We start from the raw sequence: 25,438 nt of genomic DNA, 5'->3' as shown, positions 1-25,438 counted from the left end.
TAAAAAATCTATCTTAAACTCATTCCTTAAAACCATTAAGAAAAATGGGAAAAGAAGGGGGAAGAGAACATCAAGTTTCATGTTCACCAATCACAGCTAACAATATTTCATATTTATTTATTTGTTTATTTATTTATTTATTTATTTATTAAAGATTTTATTTATTTACTTGAGAGAGAGACAGTGAGAGAGAGCATGAATGAGGAGAAGGTCAGAGAGAGAAGCAGACTCCCCAAGGAGCTGGGAGCCCGATGCGGGACTCGATCCCGGGACTCCAGGTTCATGACCTGAGCCGAAGGCAGTCGTCCAACCAACTGAGCCACCCAGGCCTCCCAATATTTCATATTTAAACTCTCAAATTCTTTGTTTTGGTGAGCACTATACTGTTTTCATACTTGAGGATACTGTATAGTTTTTTCTCAAAAGATCATTACAAAGAAATGTCATATTGATTATAAGATTATTATAAACAATATAAAGGGAATCTCAATTTCAAAGGGAGTAAAATATAAGCTCAATATAAATGCAGAGAAAAACTATTTACACCAAAAACTTTTAGTACTTCTTTGCTAAATGCAATTGTGAATGCCTACTTTACACAGAATATCACAACAAATTCTACAAAAGAAACAAAATAAATGGAAGATTTCATTAACTAGAAATGGATCCCCAGGTTTAATTCAGATAATCACCTATGTCTTATCCTGAACCTTATTTGTGTAATATTTGCTTTCCATTTGTATTTCTGCTTACCTTCTTTCATGTACTTTAACATAGTCATTTCAGTGTACTCTTATTATAATATACAAGGGAAGACTTTGGAGTGGTCTCTGAGAAGCAACTAAAAAGATGCCCAAATTCTCTATATATTAGTTCTCTGTCCATCTCTAAATTTGGGAGTTTCTAAATTCATTACACATTTTCAATTTATTTGAACTACAGGAGCTCTTAATACATGGCATCTGTATTTTACACGTTATCCCTCACTGAAAGTTATATCACTTTTTCTTTTTAAAAATATGTAATAATCATTTACTATAAAAGATTTACTATAAAACATTCACTTTCCCCTATCACCTGCACTTAAACTAGCAGGTGATCTGTTTCCCTGGTTGCCACAGATATATATGTTGCAAACATGAAGTAATACGTACATGAAAATAAGTTTTATTATTCAAAAGTAAATACTTATTCTGATTTGTAAGCTAAGTATCTCAACAGATGCAGCTCAAGATTTACTACACTGAAAAGAAACCATAATCTCATACTCTTAGTCCCCTCCGTTAACAGAATGATGTCAATAAAAGTCATTTACCTTTATCTGCAGAAAATAAATCTCAATTAAAAGGATAGAAACAATAAGAAAGAAGATTAAGAAGATGTCTGACTTACATAAAGGCCTAAATAAGCAGTTGATAAAAGACAGAATTCATCACTAAAAAAATATTTATAGACTGACTATAGGAGCAAGACACAATTCAAAAAGCTTTTTAAAATCAGAACACATGATATCCATCATTATGTTACACTGTATTTTATGTAATGCCATACTATTTTCAAAGTACTCTTACAGTTTTCCCTATGCATTCTGTTCTCAGTTGACTGGAGAATAAACGGTAATCCTAAATCTTACATAATTTATCAGAATAGCAATGAAATAATCCACTCAACTTGTTAACTGGATACCTTTCACTCTTTTATTAAAATGTAGTTGCTATTATGGTTCATCTGTTCTCCTTTTTTTCCTCTTAAAAAGTTTACTTCTACGTAGGTAGGATTCCAATTTGATCTATACTATTAGGATTACATAATGGATTGTTATCCCATTTGTAAATTTAAAAAGACAGGGAAATAATTCATCAAGGACATGGGCATGGACTTAATTTCTTAAAAGACAGAAATTATCAAAGTGTCAGCAAGAAGTAGTATCACTGAATAAAGGATTAAACCCAGTAAGGACACAAACATTTATTAAACAAAATCAATATAGATTCATGAGAACATGTCTTGTTAAAACAAGAACATTGTCCCCATGACAAAATTACAGAATTTGTAGTAGAAAAAGCTAAATTTCAATATCATTTCATGCAAATTATTTAAAATACCAGCAAGTTTTGAGAGCTAGGATAAAATATGTTGGTACAGTAAGAATGTAAGTACAAAACCCATAAACTTAACTGCTCATTCACTGCACGATGCCTAACTCCAGAGACAGAGAACATGATACTCTTGTTCTTCAGTTCCATCTCTAATTTAGAAAGTTTCTCTATTAATACTTGTTTCTTTCTACTGAACAAAATACAGTGCAATGATTATCTTATAAACAGTAGTCTGCAACTACAAAATGTTCAAAGTGAATTTATATATAATGCCTATCAGAAAGCCTTTTCTAGCCCCAAACATATTATTAAACATTGCCAATAGTTTGCATTTTTTTTTCTTAATGAAGAACCAAATCTATGCAAATAATATAGATTTAAAATAGTAACTTAAGACTCAAGTTTCTCACCTGAGAAGAAAATATGGTCCTCATGGACATTTGATCAGTACCTGGAGCTTAATGATTCAACATATATTTTATACCAAATTCATCCAGAGCTGAAAATGTACAAACTGAAAATTAAGTTTTAACTAGAATTCACTTCAGTTTTGTATAATATCCTCCTTCCTTGTCCTATTAATTTGAAGGAAGAAAAACTACTTCATGCTATAGGGGAAAGATAGTATAGTGAGATAGTTATATCTCATAGATAATGAACTTTAAAATGATCTGTTTTCTCCTATAGGAATAATATCATCTAAAAATATCCAACTAAAAATATCTGAACAATCAGACTATAAAGATTTAACATTATGTGGTGCACTCCATCAAAGGGAATGATTATCACCATGGAACTTACTCCTTTATATAGTATTTTAAAGAGAATGTTTTGCCAGGCAGAAATTCAGTTTCCTATCAGATAAGTAAAAATGCAGAGAGGAAGCAGTAAAACTAAAAAGATTAAATTTGGAGTAATTACAGAATAAAGGCCATATATTTTTTGGTTATTTTTTCAGTTGTGGAAAAAAATGAGATGTAATGCTGACAATGTATACCTTTCATGTGCTATAAAAACATAAAGTACCACTTTGTAAATGATAAAATAACTATAAAAAGATGTCTTCTTCATGAATGATATATACAGAAGTCTAGCTCAAGGGGCTTTATAACTACAAAGCTATTGATATTTTAGAAAAATGAGTGAGACCAGAGATTATTTTAGGTTTGAGTCAAAACTTCTAAATTTACATAGTAGCCTGAAAGGAATTCCCAACGTCCACTCACAAAGATTTGGAAAATAGAGTTTGATGATGGGAAAAATAGAGAAGAAATTCAACAGACATCTATTATTGTCTAATACCTACAGCAGACAGCATTTTTGTCTAATGGAAGTTACACTGCAGGGCAACAGAGAGTGAACAAAAACATAAACTCATAGTAAGGAACAGTGCTATTAGAGGAATCCACAAGAAGCAAGACAGATAGAAGTAAGGGAAGAGGTATATTTTAGATAAGGTGGAGATAACACATCTCTGAAGAAGTAACATTCAGACTCAGCATAAAAGCTTAAGAAGGAATTACCTGTGTAAAGAGGAGAGGTAGTACTCTAGGAAAAGAGAACATTAAGAGCAAAGGCCCAGAAGTATAAACTTAATATATTCTGAGATATGAAAGAAGTTCCCCAATCATATATCCCATAAGGAATTTATATTCAGAATATATAAAAAAAAAACTCTTACAACTCAATAATAAAAAGACAAAGCATTAAAAAATAGGCAAAGGTATGAATAGGTATTTTGCCAAGGAACATATATAACATGAAGAGATACTCAACATTATTAGTCATCAGGGGAATGCAAATCAAAACCACAAAGAAATAGTGCTTCATACCTACTAGGATGGCAAGATCACAACAAATGATGATGAGGAGGAGGAGAAATAAGAATCTCATAAAACTGTTGGTGAAAAGGTAAAATGGCACAGCTGCTTTAGAAAAGTGAGCCAGTTCCTCAAACTATTAAACAGGGAATTACCATTTAACTCAGCAATTCTACTTCTAGGTATATATTCTAGAGGAAATAAAAACATGTTCAGGCAGAAATTTGTACAAAAATGTTTATAGCAGCATTATTTAAAGTCAAAAGGTGGAAACAACCCAAGTGTCCATCAGCAGATACAAATATATAAACAAATAAATTATGGTATATGCACATAATGGAATATTATTTTTTTCTTTTTTTAATTAATGGAATATGATTTAATCATAAAAGGAATGAAGTATTTATCCATACTACAACATGAATGAACCTTAGAGATGAACCTTGAAAACATTATGCTAAGAAAAAAGTCAGTCATGAAATACCACATACTACACTATTTCATTCATATGAAAAGTCCAAACTAGAAAAATCTCTATAGATAAACAGATTTCAGTGGTTGCTTCGGGCTGGGTGAAAGAAAGAGGTGGGGGCGCCTGGGTGGCTCAGTGGGTTAAGCCGCTGCCTTCGGCTCAGGTCATGATCTCAGGGTCCTGGGATCGAGTCCCGCATCGGGCTCTCTGCTCAGCAGGGAGCCTGCTTCCTCCTCTCTCTCTGCCTGCCTCTCTGCCTGCTTGTGATCTCTCTCTGTCAAATAAATAAATAAAATCTTTAATTTAAAAAAAAAAAAAAGAAAGAAAGAGGGAGTACTGGGTTTCTTTTTGAGGTGGTGAAAATGTTCTAAAGTTTTTTGTGGTAATGGCTATTAATATACTAAAAAAATCACTGAACTGCATGCTTTAAATGGGTGAATTGTATAGTATGTTAATTACCTTTCAATAAAGCTGTTTTTAACAAAATAAAACAAGACCCACAGAGTTATATAGAATATATAGGTCAATTATTATAGAGACAAAAGCCACGAGATGAAGTCAAGGGTAAGGGAGAGAAAAGAATGAGAAACTGACACATTTATTTACACAGCTGGCTCACATTAGCTGTTAGTGTTTACTTCTTAGAAAGCCCAAAGGAGGTAAATGTTTTTCTTGTTTTGTTTTGTTTGTTTTCTAAGGAAGAGCCTTTGGAAGGATATATGGGTAAAGAGTGACTATGGAAAACTTGCAAGGAACATGCAGAAGCTTACTTGCATTACGAGTAACTAATGTATTTGAGGCTTTCAATGAGTAGCCATCTGAATTTCTAGATCAAAGAACAATGCCAGTGGCCCTGCGAGTCAATGCTGTGCTTCTACTGCTCCGTTGGCCCTGTCAGGACTACTAGATACAACCCATGACACAAAAACTCACACTCTACTTTGAAGGTACCAGCCCCAGCTGAGTGAATATAGATTCAAATGATTTCCTGATAGAGACAGGCATTTCACAATAGTAAGGTATATAGAGTACAGATCTATAATCTAGAGTATAGATTACAGATGTAATCTAGATCGCTGATTATTTTATAATTCAGCCTGAATAAACATTATAAAAGAAAAAAAAAACAAAAAAAACAAAATGAATATAGGATGTTAGAAAGGAAAAGCAAATTTCTTACTTGCGGTTGTCTCGCTAAGGCATGCTATTTAATAACCAGAGCACGCTATTTAATCCCTCAAGTCATTTTTATTTCTCAGTATGAAAGTACCAAATTTCTGTTCCTCTTTAGAGAAAGAAGTCCCATCCTGAACACATCAAAATGGAATGGAGTTGAACAGACTAGCCAATTAGGGGTATAACAATAACTCCTGGGAGATCTAAGTTTAGCTTAGGGAAACAAAGCAATCTGTTTTATTTTATCTCATGTTCTGTTTCATACAGAAAAGACATTATGAGTCAATTTCCAGTAGTACACTTTAACAGCTCCTGAACACACTAACCTATACCGGCTTTTCACCACACTACAACTCTCCTTTCTCCCACTCTCCTTTCCCTTTTATCTGCTGCACAGGTAATAGTAAGTTACTGCACTCACTGTATTCTTCCAATTTATCTAAACTCTAGCGTAACAGAAATATAATATTCCAAGTTATATCTACCACATGAAAGGTAATATTTTCATGAGTATAAGATTATTTATATCATACACACATTATTTATATATCACACATATGTATCACACATATATACACATGTGCACATGGGTACATATATACCTGTACAGGCTTATATATGTATACCCATAATGTTCATATATACATACACAAACAGATAATATTAATCACTAGCTTTTAAAAGGCTTTTACATTTTAGAATGGTGACCCTAAAATAGTACACAAAGAAAAATAACTGAACCAGATGATGTCTAGAGATTCTTATTTACAGATGAAGATAAATTATCTAATAGCTAACACTAATGCCAATGAGCTAACAAGAGGCAATTTAACAGATGAGGAGATGCTAACTGTAGCAAGGAGGATAAATGTAGAAGCTGGGAGACAAATGAGAGGATGTCACCACGTGCATACAACCGAAGCTGATTTTTTTCCCCCATAACAATGAAATGATATCCCAAAAGTTTGCAGTGCAAATGGCAACTAAAATAACACCTATCAGAATCAATGAATCATTAGTTTCAAATTTTAAAAAAAAAAAAAATGAAAAGTATAAGAACTCCTGTCTTCCAAACAGCTATGTTTTAAAGTGTTATAAGCTTAAATACAGCATATTAAAATTGTATAATATTTAATTTATTGAGCTGTGTTTAATCAGAAACAAACTTTCAATTTAGCTTTAGAACTGTTAGAAATTCATTTGGCTCCATTTTTCTCACTGAGTTCACCAAGATATCTCTGTGATGTACAACCTGGATTAGCCACTGGTGCCTAGATCATTCTCTCCTGCTCAACAAAAACCAGGACCATTATTATTAGGAGGAAGTATTAGGTACTACTATTAAATTGAGAATAATGTCTTAGTCAGATAATTATATTTTAGGGATAAGCAGAAAGAACAGAAGTTTTGTCCAATATGGTAGGGAAATGTGGCATTAAAGAGGTCTGAAATGGTACTGAAGTAAAACAGAGCTTTGACAGGAATGAAGCCACAAACATACTGGGCCTTGTTAACTGTGAAGCCATTGGAGGGTTTCAATTAAGGAGTAATGTGACGCAATCCACATTTCAACAGCATTACTCTGGTTGCTGTACTGAGAACACATTGATTACTTGGCAGATTACTGCAATAATACAAGTGAGAGATGAGGGTTTTGCATGAGAGAAAGTGATTTCAGATAGGCAGAGTCAAGAGCATTTGCTGACAGATTAGATGTGTGTATGAAGACAAAGAGAAGTCAAAGAATGCCTTTAGGTTTATTGCATAAAGAACTGGAAGCAAAAGTTGCCATTTCTGAAATGAGTAAAAATAATCAAAAGAACAGATTTTGAGGGAGTATGAGAAGTTTATCTCTGATGTGTTAGGTTTGATGTGCTTATTAACCTTCCTAGCAGAGGTGTCAAGTACGCAGTTAGATATGAATGCAGACTTCAGGGGAGGAATAGGGGTTAGATATATAAATCAGACAGCCCTCAGCATACTGGACAGTATTTTAATCATGAGATGAGATGTTCTCCAAGAGTAAGTAGTGCTAGAAAGACAGGCAACTAAGAACTGAGTCCTGGGGCACTTCAAAGTTTAGAGGTTAGAGGGAAGTTAAAGATCAAACAAAGATTCTCTAATTTCCCTTTCTGTATTTTCATTGTTAGTGTATAAGAAAGCCACTGATTTCTGTACATTGACTTTGTATCCTGCCATGTTGCTGAATTGCTGTATGAGTTCTAGTAGTTTGGGGGTGGAGCCTTTTGGGTTTTCCATATAAAGAATCATGTCATCTGCGAAGAGAGAGAGTTTGACTTCTTCATTGTCAATTTGGATACCTTTTATTTCTCTTTGTTGTCTGATTGCTGTTGCTAGGACTTCTAATACTATGTTGAACAAGAGTGGTGAGAGTGGGCATCCTTGTCGTGTTCCTGATCTCAACGGGAAGGCTGTAAGCTTCTTCCCATTGAGGAGATATTTGCTGTGGGTTTTTCATAGATAGATTTGATGAAGTTCAGGAATGTTTCCTCTATCCCTATACTCTGAAGTGTTTTAATCAGGAACGGATGCTGGATTTTGTCAAATGCTTTTTCTGCATCAATTGAGAGGACCATGTGGTTCTTCTCTCTTCTCATATTAATTTGTTCTATCATATTGATTTGCGAATGTTGAACCATCCTTGTAGCCCAGGGATGAATCCCACCTGGTCATGGTCGATAATCTTTTTAATGTGCTGTTGGATCCTGTTTGCTAGGATCTTGTTGAGAATCTTAGCATCCATATTCATCAGTGATATTGGTCTGAAATTCTCCTTTTTGGTAAGGTCTTTGCCTGGTTTGGGGATCAGGGTAATTCTGGCTTCATAGAAAGAGTCTGGAAGTTTTCCTTCTGATTTCAAGCTTTACTAAAAAGCTGTGATCACCAAGACTACACTGGCATAAAAACAGACACATAGACCAATGGAACAGAGTAGAAAGCCCAGATGTGGACCCTCAACTCAATGGGCAAATATATACCTTTTGTCAAAGATTATTGACAAAACAGGAAAAAATATACAGTGGAAAAAAGACAGTCTCTTCAATAAATGGTGCTGGGAAAACTGGACAGCTATATATGTAGAAGAATGAAACTCGACCATTCTCTTACACCATACACAAAGATAAACTCAAAATGGATAAAAGACCTCAATGTGAGACAGGAATCCATCAGAATCCTAGAGGAGAACATAGGCAGTAATCTCTTCGATATCAGCCACAGCAACTTCTTTCAAGATATGTCTCCAAAGGCAAAGGAAACAAAAGCAAAAATAAACTTTTGGGACTTCATCAAAATCAAAAGCTTCTGCACAGCAAAGGAAACAGTCAACAAAACAAAGAGGCAACCCACGGAATGGGAGAAGATATTTGCAAATGACAGTACAGACAAAAGGTTGATATCCAGGATCTATAAAGAACTCCTCAAACTCAACACACACAAAACAGACAATCATATCAAAAAATGGGCAGAAGATATGAAAAGACACTTCTCCAATGAAGACATACAAATGGCTATCAGACACATGAAAAAATGTTCATCATCACTAGCCCTGAGGGAGATTCAAATTAAAACTACATTGAGATATCAACTTACACCAGTTAGAATGGCCAAAATTAGCAAGACAGAAAACAACATGTGTTGGAGGGGATGTGGAGAAAGGGGAACCCTCTTACACTGTTGGTGGGAATGCAACTTGGTGCAACCTGTACCCCAATGTTTATAGCAGCAATGGCCATGGTCGCCAAACTGTGGAAAAAACCAAGATGCCCTTCAATGGACGAATGGATAAGGAAGATGTGGTCCATATACACTATGGAGTATTATGCCTCCATCAGAAAGGATGAATACCCAACTTTTGTAGCAACATGGATGGGACTGGAAGAGATTATGCTGAGTGAAGTAAGTCAAGCAGAGAGAGTCAATTATCATATGGTTTCACTTATTTGTGGAGCATAACAAATAGCATGGAGGACAAGGGGAGTTAGAGAGGAGAAGGGAGTTGGGGGAAATTGGATGGGGAGGTGAACCATGAGAGACTATGGACTCTGATAAACAATCTGAAGGTTTTGAAGGGGCGGAGGGTGGGAGGTTGGGGTACCAGGTGGTGGGTATTACAGAGGGCAAGGATTGCATGGAGCACTGGGTGTGGTACAAAAATAATGAATACTGTTATGCTGAAAATAAATTAAAAAATAAATTAAAAAAAAAAGAAAAAGAAATCAAACAAAGAAGACAAAAGAATTTGCCAGAAACACCAGAGGAAAATCCCATCATGCATTTTCTAGAACCCAAGTGAAGAAAGTGTTACAAAAGAAAGGGAGGGATGTTGAATAATAATGTTAAGTCTAGCAGGATGAGGACTGATCTATACAGTACATTTAATCACAGTGTGATGATAGGGGTGAAAGCCTAGTTAGCTCTGTGGATTCAAGAGAGCAAAAGGAGTTACTGGAATACCAAGATTACACAAATTCCTTCAAAGAATTTTGCATAAAAGAAAAAAAAATGACAGATTTAAGAGTAGATTCAAAAGAAGATATTTTAAATATGGAGGAATTAATAGCAGGTTTGTGGTTCACAAAGAGCCACAATGGAGACCCATCCCCACCACTCCCCCAACAAAAAAAGATCAATAAGGAAAATGGAGAACTGCTTGAAGCAGTATCCTTGAGAAGATGGAATGTAGTACATGGATGGAGAAGCTAGCCTTTGTAAGTTAACATTGGCAGTTTATTCATAGTAACGAAAACCCCAAATTGCAACAGATTCAGCTGAGTTGGTGTTTATCAGGAGCACATGGAAGATTTTTTCTTTGCTATTTCTTCCGTAATCTAGAAAACAAAATTATCATTGGATAGGATGGACAGGGATAAAGTGAAGGTTTGATGAGATTTTAAAATGGTCACCTAGGAGAGTGGGAGAATGTGGACCCAGGGACACTGTGTATGACTGCCCGGCAGTACAACGGGCCCGCTTGCAGTTAATGAACATTCTGCAGTTATCTTTTGGGCTAGTCAGAGATATTATCATTACTCCCTTTTCTAAATCACTCACAAGAGTAGAGCAAGGAGTAAAATTTTATTCCTTAGAGCACCACTTCCTAGGAATTGATGATACATCTTCTTTCAGGGAAGTGTCCATTTAACCTTATTTTTCTTATCTTTGTCTTCCTTGTTCTGTTTAAAAATATAAGGGACATTTTTTTAAATTGAACTATTCTGAAAAACCAAATTATCAAATACAACAGTCACATAATGAAATTGAAAATGAACTTGTTCAAAAAATTAGTATTTGTTACCAAGTGAAATTTAGCAAAGATAACAATGCTTCATTGAAATAAGGAAAAGAGCTGGGGTACCAAGAATGGGCCATGTCTTAATGCACATTTTATCTCCAATACCTAGTGAAGCACCTGGCAATTAGGAAAGGGCAAATAAATGATGAAATTTGCAACAACAACAAAATATTAAGGCATTAAGAAGACTGAAAGTAGGATAGGAAAGCATGGGAGTGACTGATAAAGGCTTGGGTTCACTGAAAGATGGGAGTCAGTGGGGAAAAGTGTTCAAAGTGGTATTCTCTCAAGAGTTTCTTATTGAAAAATACTTCCTACCACTCACACATCTCCGAAATCAATAGGTTAGGTTGCACAAGAAGAAAACAAAGAAAAAATGTTTAGTGCATTATAAAGACAAATATTAAAAACTGGCTGGCTCAGCCAGTTAAACGTCTGTCTTCAGCTTAGGTCATGATCCTGGGGTCCTGGGATGAGAGAACGATGTTGGTAATCCCTGCTCAGCAAGGGGTCTGCTTCTCTCTCTCCCTCTGCCTCTTCCCCTGCTCATGTTCTCATGCTCTCTCTCTCAAATAAATAAAATCTTAAAAAAAAAAAAAAGTCAAAAAGCTCCCTTATGTTCTTTCTTTCTCTTTTCCTAAACTCTAAGTAGACAGAAATGAAAAAACAAAGCAACAAAACACAATTTTTGTTTCTATGCATCTTTGAAAAAGGTAATATATATCTCGAACACTGGATAGAAATAAAAACAATACATATCAATGAATGGCTTCTCTTAATTATTTGAAAGCAAGTAAATTTAGGGAAAAGTGGAAGACACATGAAAACCATTTTTTCCAACAATCACTCCATAAAATATCAACCTATGTTAAATGAATCTTTTTTTCTAGCACAACTTCAAGAATATTGAAGATCACATTGACATAAGATTAAACTTCTCAAATTAAAGAGTAGTTTGATCATATATCTTCATATTTCATCTTGGAATTCTCTAATCTAAAAATGGCTGGAATTTTCATTGCTCTCACAATAGTCTTCAGCTACGCTGGCCTTACGGTTGAACTTGGATTACCAGCTGTCTTACCTCTGGTTTCTCTTGCCCTGACACCAAATCTCAAACATCCTGAACTACTCACAGTTCTCTGAATATAATTTGCTCCTTTCAATCCTCTCTGCTGTTTTTCTCAGTCAAAAATGCTCTTATATTACCCAAAAAACACATATTTCATGCCTTGCATTAAACACTGATTTCTTTGGAAGGTGTCCTAGCAGGCTACACATATAACTATTTAGTTTCTATCATACTGCACTATCATACAATTATTTATTGTATGTATTCTCCAAAAGTTCATGAACTCCTCTAAGGCAGACACCTGAACTTTTATTATATTTATATAATTTATATAAATAGACCAGTCTTGAGGACACAGAACTAATGTATGGCACGCAGATACCAAAAAATATTACTCTGCTGAATAAAGTCCTATGTATCCAGAACTCATCAATAATCATAATTCCTTTGTTTAAACCAAAAAAGGTTCTGATAAGAATTATTCAGTAGCATACAAATAATTTAGTAAGAAATTTACATAGAAATAAGTATAAATGTATCCATATACACAAGCTGTATGAGAAATAGTATTAATCTCCCATAACGATACTTTTTCTTTTTTTAAATTATAACCATAAAAGCACTAAAATAACATGGCAGTTGATGGTAAATATCTCACCTTGTTTTAGATCAGCATTTCTTGTAACTTCTGAGAGATAGCAGTCTGGTAAAGGATATGAAGAAAACATGGGCCAAGGATATGGATCATCACCCTAAAAAAGAAAACAAATGACTTCAGGAAATATTATTAAATACTGAATTTTAAGGCTTTCCGAAACACTAAAGTGGTTATTGTTTCATAGACATGAGAATTGTAGCCTAACTAACCAAAAGCTATGTGACAATTATAATTCAATTCTCCAAAGGATAATAACTAAAATGAAATGTAATACATGGTAACTTGTTTTAGCAACTAGGACTGATAATGACAGCCTAATTTTTTTTTCCATGAAAGAGAAATTAAAGTCTTCAAAAGAAACCTGTATTTCCTATATTGAAATAGGAAGCAAATTCAAAAAACCAAACTGTTTATCTCATATTGTCAATTATTTCTATCTCATATTTCCCAGGCTAACAGAGCAAAAATGCACTTAATTTAAAAAAAAAAAAAGCCCCTTCAAGAGAAAGCCAATGTCTATGAATATTGATGGAAGGAGAAGTACTCAATATTGCTAATTAAATACAAAAAATATATTCATCTAATAAAAATTAGGTATCATGAATAACAAAGACATCAAAAGTAAACATCACACAGAAAAATGACAACTTTTTAATGAAATAATAGCCTATCCTGCATCACAAAGAATACTACTTCATTTCAAAGTGTTTACTTGTATCCTACAGCTTCTCTACTAACAAAGATTCCTCTTTACCCTACTCACCTTCTCTAATACCCTTGGAGGCAAAATTCGTTCCATGGGTCCACCAATAAAATTTATTCTAACAAGAACATGATTTCTCTCTACTGATAAGCCATCAATTATGAAATTCCTGAAAAATAAACATATCAATTTTATTATCTTAATTGAATATGATTTAATTCCAAAATCAAATCAGTGGAATGTAAAGAAAAAATAAAATTTTCTATAGAAAAGTTTAGAAAATGATTAACAATGTAACACTTAGAAAGGGCTAAATTCTCCTTATCTTACAGCTTTCTTTGTCAGAAAGCAAAAAACTGATGGAGATATAACTACTAAAATGAGATAAATGATACTATAAAATAATATTTTCTTGTCAAATGTTACTGCATTTAAAGAAATGGAATTAAGACCTACATTATTTCCACAATGACTTTTTCACTTTTTTAGGAAAGGTTTCGTTGGGTTCTAGACCCAGTGCCTTAAATTCAAAATCTAAATGTTGCTTTTGAGCACATTCCACACTTCCTGCAGCTGTTAATATCACCCTTCTGTATCAAATCTAGAGAATCCAGTAATGTTCCTGGGCTTCTATATTCTTCTAAAATTGAGCTATAATGGAAGAACATTTTTTTTTTAAATACAGACATGAAAACAGTACCAGATATTGAATGTGTATTCAATAAATGTCAGCCAAACTGAGGTAATGACAAGTAAAATAGAAAAAAAAAATCAAGATATTACCATAACCTCATTTTGCAATAATCAGAAATTATGAATGTGAACTAACATAATTAAGAGAATGGGGTAAAGAGTAACTCTGTAATGGACAATAAATCAAACATTTTGTTTAGTGAGTCAACTTACACTCCAGCCTTAATTTAAAGGTGATAGAACTTCATGGAACCATCAATAAAATCAGGTCTTTAAAAAAAATGCTAAACGAAACAAAAACTCAGAAAGCAGTACTGTTCAATCCTCCAAACAAACACCTATCATAATCTTCCGAATGGTGACATTTGTATTTTCATTGCTTTTTACTCAGTTTTTTAAATCTATTGAATTCAGATAGGGGAAAAACATGAAACTACATATACAAAATCACTGCCTTAACAGAGAATCTATAAAGAAAACTATTGTTAATAATATTGTCTTAACAGTTTTTTTGGTTTTCTTTTTTGTTTTTACCTGTGACTTTCAGAGGTCTCTAAGATATTTTCTTCTTGAGCATTTAGTAACACTTCAGATACTTGATACTGAGCCTCTAGTAGAAGAAGAGTGTCTAGATCACAGCATACCACACTTAATAACCTATATAAAAAAGAACAATAAAAAACAGATTTTATAAAATATATTCTAAAAGCTTTCTTGGTGTCTCAAAATAATACCTACACATGAGAACACAAACTTTATGACAAAGATCACAATTACTTCAAATAGATTTGTAATCAGTTAGATTATTAACATACTTCAAAAGTTTTTCTCATCGGAATATTATTTAAAGATTGTGGGTAACTTCTAGTCCGGTTTTTCTTTAAAAAGTATCTAAATCCAGGAATAGCACATTCTCAACAGCTAATTTGAAAATTGAACATTAGCAAATCCATAAAAACTGCAAATTGTCACCATTTTTTATCAGCAATTAATTACATAAGAAATAACAGAAGCATTTGCTACCAAACCAGGAAATGTTCACCAGGTGAAACATCAATGGCTAACTTTATAATTGTCCGATAAAGCTGAGAACACCAAAACACACTGATCTCTCCCTAAACATGCATGATTTCTACCTGTCTCTCAACAGTGGTAAGAGAGACAGGTGGAAATCATGTGGCTCCTATTGTGATGAAAGAGGACATATACTGAACAATCTGTGAAATATTCTTGCCAAAAAAACTGAACCTGAAGTTAACCAATTACTACACATTACACTATCAGTTTACAAGAAATACAAAAATCACAGAAATATTTTAAAAGATGATCTCAAGGAGGAAACAGTTAACCAAATCCAGAATTTGAAAAATCACATCTCATATAACATTTCTTTAGGGGAAAAAATTGTGAAAAACAGGTAAGGTAACTTATAAGTTAAAAGCAAAATATATTTTTAAAAGATTTTATTTATTTGACAGAGAAAGAGAGAGAGAGAGAGAGAGAGAGACCACAAGAAGCCAGGCAGAGAGAGTGGGGGAAGCAGGCTCCGGGCTGAGCAGAGCAATGCAGGCCTTGATCCCAGGACCCTGAGATCACGACCTGAGCCGAAGGCAGAGGCTTCAACCACTGAGCCACCCAGGCACCCCTAATAGCAAAATATTAAGCAAATGTGAAGATTTGGTTCTGACTGTGATTCAAGCAAAAACTGTAAAGTGCATTTTTGAGTCGCACAGGAAAATATGGGATAGGTACTAGAGGAGATCAGGAATATGGTGTTAAGTTAGCAATAACAATGACAAAATGGTAAATTTTTTTTGTTTTTTATAAACATGTCTTATATGTTAGAGATACACACTGAATTTTCTTTTTAAAATTATTAAGTTAGTCACCATACAGTACATCATTAGTTTTTGCTGTAGTGTTCCATGATTCATTGCTTGCATATACCACCCAGTGCTCCACGCAATATGGGCCCTCCTTAATATCCATCAATGGGCTAACCTATCGTGCCGCCACCCTCCCCTCTAAAATCCTCAGTTTGTTTCATGAAGTCCATAGTCTTCCATGGGTCTTCTCTCTGATCCCCCTCCCCTCAGTTTTCCCTTCTTTCTCCTAATGTCCTCCATGCTATTCCTTACCATATAATAATTATCTTTCTCTCTTTGACTTATTTCACTCAGCATAATCTCCTCTAGTTCCATCCATGTTGATGCAAATGTTGGGTATCCATCCTTCCTGATGGCTGAGTAATATTCCATTGTATATATGTATCACATATTCTTTATCCATTCATCCACTGAAGTATCTTGGCTCCTTCCACAGTTTGGCTATTGCAGACATCGCTGCTATGAACATTGGGGTGCATGTGCCCTTTCTTTGTACTATGTCTGATTCTTTGGGGTAAATACCCAGTAGTGCAATTGCTGGGTCATAGGGTAGCTCTATTTTTAATTTTTTGAGGAAACTTCACACTGTTTTCCAAAGGGGCTGTACCAACTTGCATTTGAACCTATAGTGTAAGAGGGTTCCCCTTTCTCCAGAACCTCTCCAACATTTGTTGTTTCTTGCCTTGTCAATTTTTGCCATTCTTACTGGTGCAAGGTGGTATCTCAATGTGGTTTTGATTTGCATTTCCCTGATGGCTAATGATGATGAACATCTTTGCATGTGTCTGTTAACCATTTACAAGTCTTCTCTGGAGAAGCGTCTGTTCATGTCTTCTGTCCATTTTTTGAGCAGATTATTTGGGTTTTCTTAGGTGTGCAATTTGAGAAGTTCCTTATAGATATTGGATACCAGCACTCTTCTGTAGTGTCACTTGCAAATATCTTCTCCCATTCCATGGGTTGCCTCTTTAGTTTTGTTGACTGTTTCCTTTGCTGTGCAGAGGCTTTTTATCTTGAAGAAGCCCAAAAAGTTCATTTCCACTTTTGTTTCACTTGTCTTTGGAGATGTGTCTTCAAAGAAGTTGCTGTGGCCAATGTCGAAGAGTTTATTGCCTATGTTCTTCTCTAGGATTCTGATGGATGCCTGTCTCACACCAAGGTCTTTCATCCATTTTGAGTTTTATCTTTGTGTATGGTTTAAGAGAATGATTGCATTTCATTTTTCTGTATACAGCCGACCAATGTTCCCACCACCATTTATGGGACAGACTATCTTTTTTCCTTGGATATTTTCCCCTGTTTTGTCAAAGAGTTGAGAGTCCATATCTGGTCTCTCTGTTCCATTAGTCCACATGTCTGTTTTTCTGTCAGTACCATGCTGTCTTGGTGATCACAGCTTTGTAATATAGCTTCAAATCAGGCAACAGGATGCCCCCAGCTTTGTTTTTCTTTTTCAATATTCCTTGGCAGTTCAGGGTCTTTTCTAGTTCCATACAAATTTTAGGACTGTTTGTTCCTACACCTTGAAAAATGCCTTTGGTATTTTGATGGGGATGGTGTTGAAAGTATAAACTGCTTTGGGCAGCACAGACATTTTAACAATATTTATTCCTCTGATCCATGAACACTGAACATTTTCCCATCTTTTTTGTCTTCTTTGATTCCTTTCAGGAGTGTTCTGTAGTTCTTAAGGTATAGCTCCATTAGCTCTTTGGATAGGTTTATTCCCAGGTATCTTATGGTTTTTGGAGCTACTGTAAATGGAATCAATTCTTTAATTTCTCTTTCTACAGTTACATAAGGTTTGTGCAACTGATTTCTGTGCAACTGACTTCTGTGCATTGATTTTGTTTCCTGCCACATTATTGTTGTAGGAGTTCTAGTGAATTGGGGGTTAAGTCTTTTGGATTTTCCACATAGGGAATCATGTCATCTTCAAAGAGAGAGAGTTTGATTTCTTCTTTGCCAATTTGATACTTTTAATTTCTTATTGTTGTCTGATTGCTATTGCTAGGACTTCTAGCATTATGTTGAACAGTAATGGCTAGAGTGGGCATTCTTGCTGTGTTCCTGATCTTGAGGAAAAGGCTGTCAGCTTTTACCCATTGAGAATGATATTCATTGAGGGTTGTTCATAGATGGATTTTATGAAATTGAAGAATGCTCCCTCTATCCCTATACTCTGAAGAGTTTTAATCAGGAAATGATGCTGTATTTCATCAAAGGCTTTTTCTGCATCAATTGAGAGGACCATGTGGTACTTCTCTCTTCTCTTATTGATTTGTCCTATCACATTGATTGATTTGCAATTTTGAACCACCCTTGCATCCCAAGATTCAATTCCACCTGGTCATGGTGGATAATCCTATTAATGTACTGTTGGACCATATTAGCTAGGATCTTGTTGAGAATCTTGACATCCATATTCATCAGGGATATTGATCTGAAATTCTCCTTTTTGATGGGGTCTTTGCCTGGTTTGGGGATCAAGGTAATGCTGGCCTCATAGAAAGAGTATGGAGGTTTTCCTTCTATTTTTTGAAATACCTTCAGGAGAAGAAGTATTACTTCCTCTTTGAATGTTTGGTAGAATTCCCCAGGGAAATCATCAGGTCTTGGACTTTTGTTTTTTGGAAAGTTTTTCAATCTTGTTACTGGTTATTGGTCTATTCAGGTTGTCAATTTCTTCCTGTTTCAGTCTTGGCAGTTTATAGGTTTCCAGGAACATATCCATTTCTTTGTTTGCTTAACTTATTGGCATATAGCTGTTGAAAATAATTTCCGATAACTGTTTTTATTTCCTTGGTGTTAGTCGTGATCTCTCCCCCTTCATTCATAATTCTATTAATTTGGGTCCTTCTCTTTTCTTTTGGATAAGTCTGATCAGTGGTTTATTGACTTATTAATTCTTTCAAAGAACTAGCTTCTAGTTTCATTTGTTCTACTGTATTTCTGGTTTCTAATTCAATGATCCCTGTTCTAATCTTATTTCCCTTCTCCTGCATGGCTTAGGCTTTATTTGTTGTTCTTACTCTAGGGTTTTTTTTGTTTGTTTGTTTGTTTTTGTTGAAGATTTTATTTGTCAGAGAGAGAAAGAGAGAGAGAGCAAGCAAGCATGCGCACAAGCAGGCAGAGGCAAATAGAGAGGCAGGCCCCCCACTGAGCAAGGAGCCCGATGTGGGACTCAATCCCAGGACCCTGGGATCATGACCTGAGCTGAAGGCAGTAGCTTAACCAGCTGAGCCACCCAGGCATCCCATTACTCTAGTTCTTTAAAGTGTAAAGTTAATTTGTGTATTCTGGATTTTTCTGTTTTTTTAAGTGAGGCTTGGATGACTATGTATTTCCCCTTAAGGACTGCCTTTGCAGTATCCCACAGGTTTTGGACCAATGTTTCATTTTCATTGGTTTCCATGAATTGCTTCCATGAATTGTTTAAGTTCTCCGATTTCAACATTCTTAAGCAGGATGGTCTTTAGCTTCCAAGTGTTTGAATTCGCTCCAAACTTTTTCTTGTAATTGAGTTTCAGTTTCAAAGAATTGTGGTCTGTGAATATGCAGGGAATAATCTCAATCTCTTGGTATTGTTTGAGACCTGATTTGTGACCATGCAGGTGGTCTATTCTGGAGAAAGTTTTATGTGCACTCCTGAAGAATGACCATTCTGTTTTTTTAGGGTGGAATGTTCTGTATATGTCTATGAGGTCCATCTGGTCCAATGTGTCATTCAAACAAAGCTCTTGTTTCTTTGTTGATTTTCTGCTTAGATAATCTATCTGTTGTTGAGAGTGGAGTCTTGAGGTTTCCTACTATTAATGTATTATTATCAATAGGTCTCTTTATTTTGGATAAAAGTTGGTTTATGTAGTTGGCTGCTCCCATGTTGGGGGCATAGATACTTACAATTGTTAGATTCTCTTGTTGGATAGACCCTTTAACAATGATAAAGTATCCTTCTGTGGCTCTAACTACAGTCTTTAGCTTAAAATCTAATTTGTCTGATATGAGAATTGCTACCCCAGCTTTCTTTTGAGGTCTACTGGCATGAGAAATGGTTCTTCATCCCTTCACTTTCAGTCAGGACGTATCTTTAAATTTAAAATGAATCTCTTATAGACAGCATATAGATGGGTCATATCTTTTTATCCAATCTGCAACCCTGTGCTGTTTCATGGGAGCATTTAGGCCATTCATGTTAAGAGTGATTATTGAAAGATACAATTTTACTGTCATCCTGTTGCCTGTGAAATTCTTGTTTCTACAGATTGTCTCTGTAAATTTCTATTCTATATCACTCTTGGGATCTTTCTCCTTTTATAGAACCCACCCCTTAACATTTCTTGCAGGGACAGCTTGGTGGTCACATATTCTTTAAGTTTCTGCTGGTCTTGGAAGCTCCTTTTCTCTCCACCCATTCTGAATGACAGCCTTGCTGGATAAAGTATCGTTAGCTGCATGTTTTTCTCACCTAGTATCCTGAATATGTCTTACTAGCCTTTTCTGGCTTGCTAGGTCTCTGTGGACAAGTCTGATGTTATTCTGATACTCCTCCCTCTGTGCATAAGAAATCTCCTGGGGTGCCTAAGTGGCTCAGTCAGTTAAGCATCTGCCTTCAGCTCAGGTTAAGATCCTGTAGTCCTAGAACCAAGCACCATGTCAGTCTCCCTCCTCAGTGGAGAGCTTGCTTCTCCCTCTCCCTCTGCTACTCCCCCTTCTTGTGTTCTCTCTCTCTCACTCTTGCTCTATCTCAAATAAATTACTTAAAAGAAAAGAGAGAAAAGAAAAGGAAAGAAAAGAAAAGTAAAGAAAAGAAAAGAGAAATCTCCTCCCTCTCCCCACTTTCAAGATTGTGTCTTTGGATCTAAGATTTGCACACTGTACTATTATATGCCATGGCGTCAGTCTCATCTCATTGATCTTGGGAGGGTCCTCCCTGCCTCTTGAACACAAATGCTTGTTTCCTTCCCCAGATTAGAAAAGTTCTCAGCTATGATTTGCTCAAATATGTCTTCTAGACCTTTCTCTCTCTCCACCCCCTCAGGGGTCCCAATAATTCTGATATTGGAACATTTAATTGAGTCACTAATCCCTCTCGGGTTTTAATTTGTTTCTCCCATGCTGCTTCAGTTTCCCTCTCTTCTACCATCTTATCCTCTAGCTCACTAATTCATTCTTCTGCCTCACTTACCCTGGCAGTCAGAGTATCCAGTTTAGACTGCATTTCATTCATAGCATTTTTAACTTCAGCCTGATTAGATCTCATTTCTGCTCTTAGAGATCCTATATTGTCATTAATATTTTTCTCAAGCCTAGATATCATGTTGATAATTGTTAGTCTGAAGTCTATTTCTGACATCTTGGTTATGTCTGTATCCATTAGGTCTGTGGCAGAAGCCACAGTCTCTGAATCTTTCCACTGTTGGGGATTCCTCCACTTAGTCATTCTGTTGAGGGGTGGTTGAGGGAATGTACAGAGTCCAAATTACTGACCACAACCCAATCAAGAAGCATCGGTTTTATAGGGACCTTAAGGTTGTCAGCCTCTTGTTCTTCCAGTCTGTCTTCTGTGGGAGGGGCCTGTCATGCTTGTTACCCAGGCAACCCTGTTTGGGTGTTAGCTGCCCTTCCCCCGTGAAGGGGGATGAGCTCAGTGAAAACCAGTTTTGGGGGGCTCTTTCCCTCTGGTGGCCTTCCCTGGCAGCTTTGCCCATCTCTTCCAAGAGTCAGAGCAGAAGCGACCATATCCAAACTTCTGTCTCAAAACAGAGAGATCCCATTCTGTTTTCCAGAGAGCCCTCAAGGCCACACTGCCTTTGTTTCTGTCTGTGCTGCTACAAACTGCAGCACCCTGGGTTGTGTGTCCTGGGAGCAGCACTCCCAGCCCTCACTCCCAGGGCCTGGCACTCTTTTCTTTGTGGTTCTAAAATCACAAGCTGCCTGCAGTTTACATGCGTGCTCCAGGTTTTCAGTCTAGAGAGTGCCCTAAAGTCCTTTCCCCACTACTACCAGTCTGACAGTCTGTGCCTGGTCCACAGTGTCAGAGGCTTTTGCCTTCCTGGTGCAAGATCATGGAGGCTTCCTTCCCCTTCCATTTATCTTCTGATATCCGCCCACAGAATCACGGTTCCCTGCTTCATACCTCAAGACCAACCACTGGAGATATTCTGTTTGTAGAGATCCTGATATATCTTCTTACATGTAAGGCAGATTTTGTGGGTGGTCTGATATATATCCAGCTCAATTCAGGGGACTGGTTGAAATAAGGTAACCTATTCCTCTGTCATCTTTTCTCTTCCCCATACTGAATTTTCACAGGTAAAATGACATATCTGGAATTTGCTTTAAAATACTTATGAAAAAAATGTGTATATGGGAGCAGAAGAGAGATAAAACAAGATTGGAAAATACTGATAATTGATAAAAATAAGTAAGATACATAAAACTTTCATTATATCATCGCTCTTTCTACCTTTTATATATTTAAAAATTCTGTGATAAAAAAGTATATTAAAAAAATGATGTGAAGGCAACACGAGGTGGTTATGATAGATTAAGTGGTTAGGGAAAATTTCTCTGGAAGGTGGCATTTGAGGAAATGCCAGGAGGTCCAAGAAGAAACCAACTTTGTAATCTTGCATTTCCTTATTTATCTTAGAGTTATATTCAAACATGAGCATAAAGTCATACTTATAAGAGTGGTCATAAGAGCAAATAAAAAATTTTAAGCATCCATTCATAGCACGAAGTTCAAATGTCTGGAGTAGATTTTATAGTGTTATACTATGCAGATATTAGAACAAAGCAACTATATATGTTTAAAAAAAGAATTATCTTCAAAGTATGTTGAGTGAAGAGAGGCACAAAACATTGTATATAGCTGTAGCATTTGAACAAAAGTGAAATATACACATCTGAATATACACAAATATGTATTTGGAGGGTTTTTTTTTTAAGATTTTATTTATTTTAAGAGAGAGAGAGAGTATGTGTACAATAGCAGGTGTTTGGGCAGAGGGAGAGGGAGAAAGAATATTAAGCTTTGAGCCAATGTGTGGCTGCATCCTATGACTCTAAGATCATGACCTGAGACAAAATTAAGAGTCAGATGCTTAACTGACTGAGTCACCCAGGTGTCCCTAAATACATATATGTTTTTACATAGACTCTCCAAGGACAAAATAATTGTTAAGAATTGTTAGTTTAAAAAAAAAAAAAAAAGAATTGTTAGCTTTCAGGAAGGGAAGGAGATCTGAGTAACTGGAGAGGTACATATTTCTCAGTAAATATCTTTTACTGTTTTTGAATTTTGACACAATTTCATGTTTTACCTATTCAATAGCATCCATAGGGGGAAAAAAAATGTTTGGTAGATGCCTTTAAGAGTCAACAATGGCAAAAGAGTTAAAATCATGGAATAGTAGGAAGACCTTAGGCTTCCTTCATCCCTCAAACACAGCTAGATAATTATCAAGTCATTCGAACACCAAGGAAATCAATCTGGGGACTGAGAGAATAGACTGCACAACTAGAGGGAGAAAAGAGGCCACATTGTGGAAGGTAGGAGGTGTGGTGATGTGATTTGGGGAAGAAAATAATTGTGGGTGCTGCAGAGAGGAGAGAGCCGTGATCATGGAGAGATGAAAGAGAGGACAGAGCGAGACAGAGAGAAAGCAGCACACAGGGGACTGCACAAAAACACCTTCCCAAAAATACTGAGTGGGAAACTAAGAGGGGCTGATTCTCCCAAGTTTTTATAAACAGTGAAGCCAAAAATCTGAAGTTTTAGAAGTCCATACCACTGCCAAGATAAACCTGGAGGGCACAGCAGTGCTCCTGTAGAGAAGCATGTTAGAGGCCCTGGAGTTGATGGCATGCTCTGAGGATCCCCTGAGTCATGTTGGGAGAGAGTTCCCCTTCTTGAAATACATTTGGGAGAGGTGACACTATCTCAGGGGACAAAAGAGCACAGCCTTAAGTGCCATTTAGCTGCCCTGTTCATTAGCATATGAGCAGAGATGCCGCTAAAGCCCAGCTAATCTGGATGTGGGCTTTTTGCTACACCTTACCATAACCTCCAAACCCCTACACTGTTGTGCAACTGCTTTTCTGGGAAAAACCAGTACTAGCCACAGCTCCTCTCCCCAGTTGATCAGTGCCAGGTTCCTAAAATTTGGAGCTTTGAAAACCCAGCTGCAAGCCTGAGATAAAACACAGGAGCCGCTGCTGGCTTGGATACAGGTAGACAAAGAGGAGATTGTCTGCTCTCCTGTGAGGGCTTCCCGAACAGTGGTGCATGAACTCCCCCGTCTAGAAACAAGAGCAGGCTGATACCATTTTTCACCCCTCCCATCAGTATAGAAGGACTTCAGCAAGGGGCACAGTATACACAGTTGAGGTTTGAGCAGCTTACACCACACCCTGCCCGCTGGGCCCTGCAAGTGCCTTTTCAATAGAGCAAGTATAATTGAGAGCCAGAGCAACAACAGGCCCCTGCATGTACCAAGTCCACTAATAATAGAGTGAAACAAACCTTTAGATCTAGTGGAAATAAGACCAGGCACAGCTTTTCTAACATGCAAATGACAGATGGAGGTCAAAATACCAAGATGGAGGAATTCATCCCAAAACAAAGAAAAAGAAGAGGTCATGGGCAGGGAGCTAATCAAAATAGGTATAAATAATATGCCTGAACCAGAATTTAAAACAACAGTCATAAGGATACCAGCTGGGCTTGGGGAACCCACAGAAAAAAAAAAAAAAAAAAAAAGAGAGACCCTTACTACAAATATAAAAGACCTAAAAATGAGTCAAGCTGAAATAAAAAGTGCAATAAGCAAGATTAAACAAAGTGGATGTAATGAACACAATTATGGAAGAAGCAGAAGAATGATTAAGTGATATAGAAGACAGGATTATGGAAAATAATGAACCTGAAGAGAAGTGGTAAAGAATAATATTGGATCATAAATGTAGCCTTAGGGAATTCAGTGGTTACATAAAGCATAATAACAAACATATCATAGGAGTCCCAGAAGAGTAAGAGAGGAAAAAAGGAAAAGGAGGCAGGTTTATTTGAGCAAATTATAGCTGAAAACTACCCTAAATCTGGGGAAAGAAACAGACACCCAAATCAAGGAGGCACAGAGAACTCCAATCAGAATCAACAAAAGCCTGCCAACATCAAGATATATGTAGTAAAATTTGCAACATACACAGATAAGGTAAGAATCCTGAAGGCAGCAAAGGAATAGAAATCACTAATCTACAAAGACAAATCAGGTTCAAGTGGACCACTCCACAGAAATCTGACAAGTCAGAAGAAAGTGGCATGATATATTCAGTGTGCTGAATGGGGAAAATCTGCAGCAAAGAATATTTTATCTAGCAAGGCTGTCACTCAGAATCAAAGGAGAGGTAGAGTTTCCCAGATAAACAAAAACTAAAAGAACTCATGAACACTAAATCAGCCTCCCAAGAAATATTAAAGGGGATTCTTTGAGAGGGAAAGAAAAACAAAAAGCAAAAAGGCCTGAAATAAAAGAAAA

The 25,438-nt window shown here is 36.1% G+C and overlaps 1 protein-coding gene across 5 annotated transcripts in view; it reads right to left on the bottom strand.

The window, feature by feature from the left end:
* Window positions 1-25,438, bottom strand: part of TBC1D32 (TBC1 domain family member 32) — a 237,348-nt gene that overhangs the window by 66,927 nt on the left and 144,983 nt on the right. For all 5 annotated transcript variants that reach the window (XM_032339668.1, XM_032339670.1, XM_032339672.1 and 2 more), the window contains 3 exons: window positions 14,542-14,664; window positions 13,375-13,483; window positions 12,612-12,705 (listed from right to left, as the gene is read on the bottom strand). In XM_032339668.1, the coding sequence (XP_032195559.1) occupies window positions 12,612-12,705; window positions 13,375-13,483; window positions 14,542-14,664 (326 nt within the window). The remainder of the gene's footprint in view (window positions 1-12,611; window positions 12,706-13,374; window positions 13,484-14,541; window positions 14,665-25,438) is intronic.

This window comes from Mustela erminea, chromosome 4 (assembly GCF_009829155.1).
Source record: "Mustela erminea isolate mMusErm1 chromosome 4, mMusErm1.Pri, whole genome shotgun sequence".
Lineage (NCBI taxonomy): Eukaryota > Metazoa > Chordata > Mammalia > Carnivora > Mustelidae > Mustela > Mustela erminea.
This window is presented reverse-complemented; position numbering and strand designations above follow the sequence as displayed.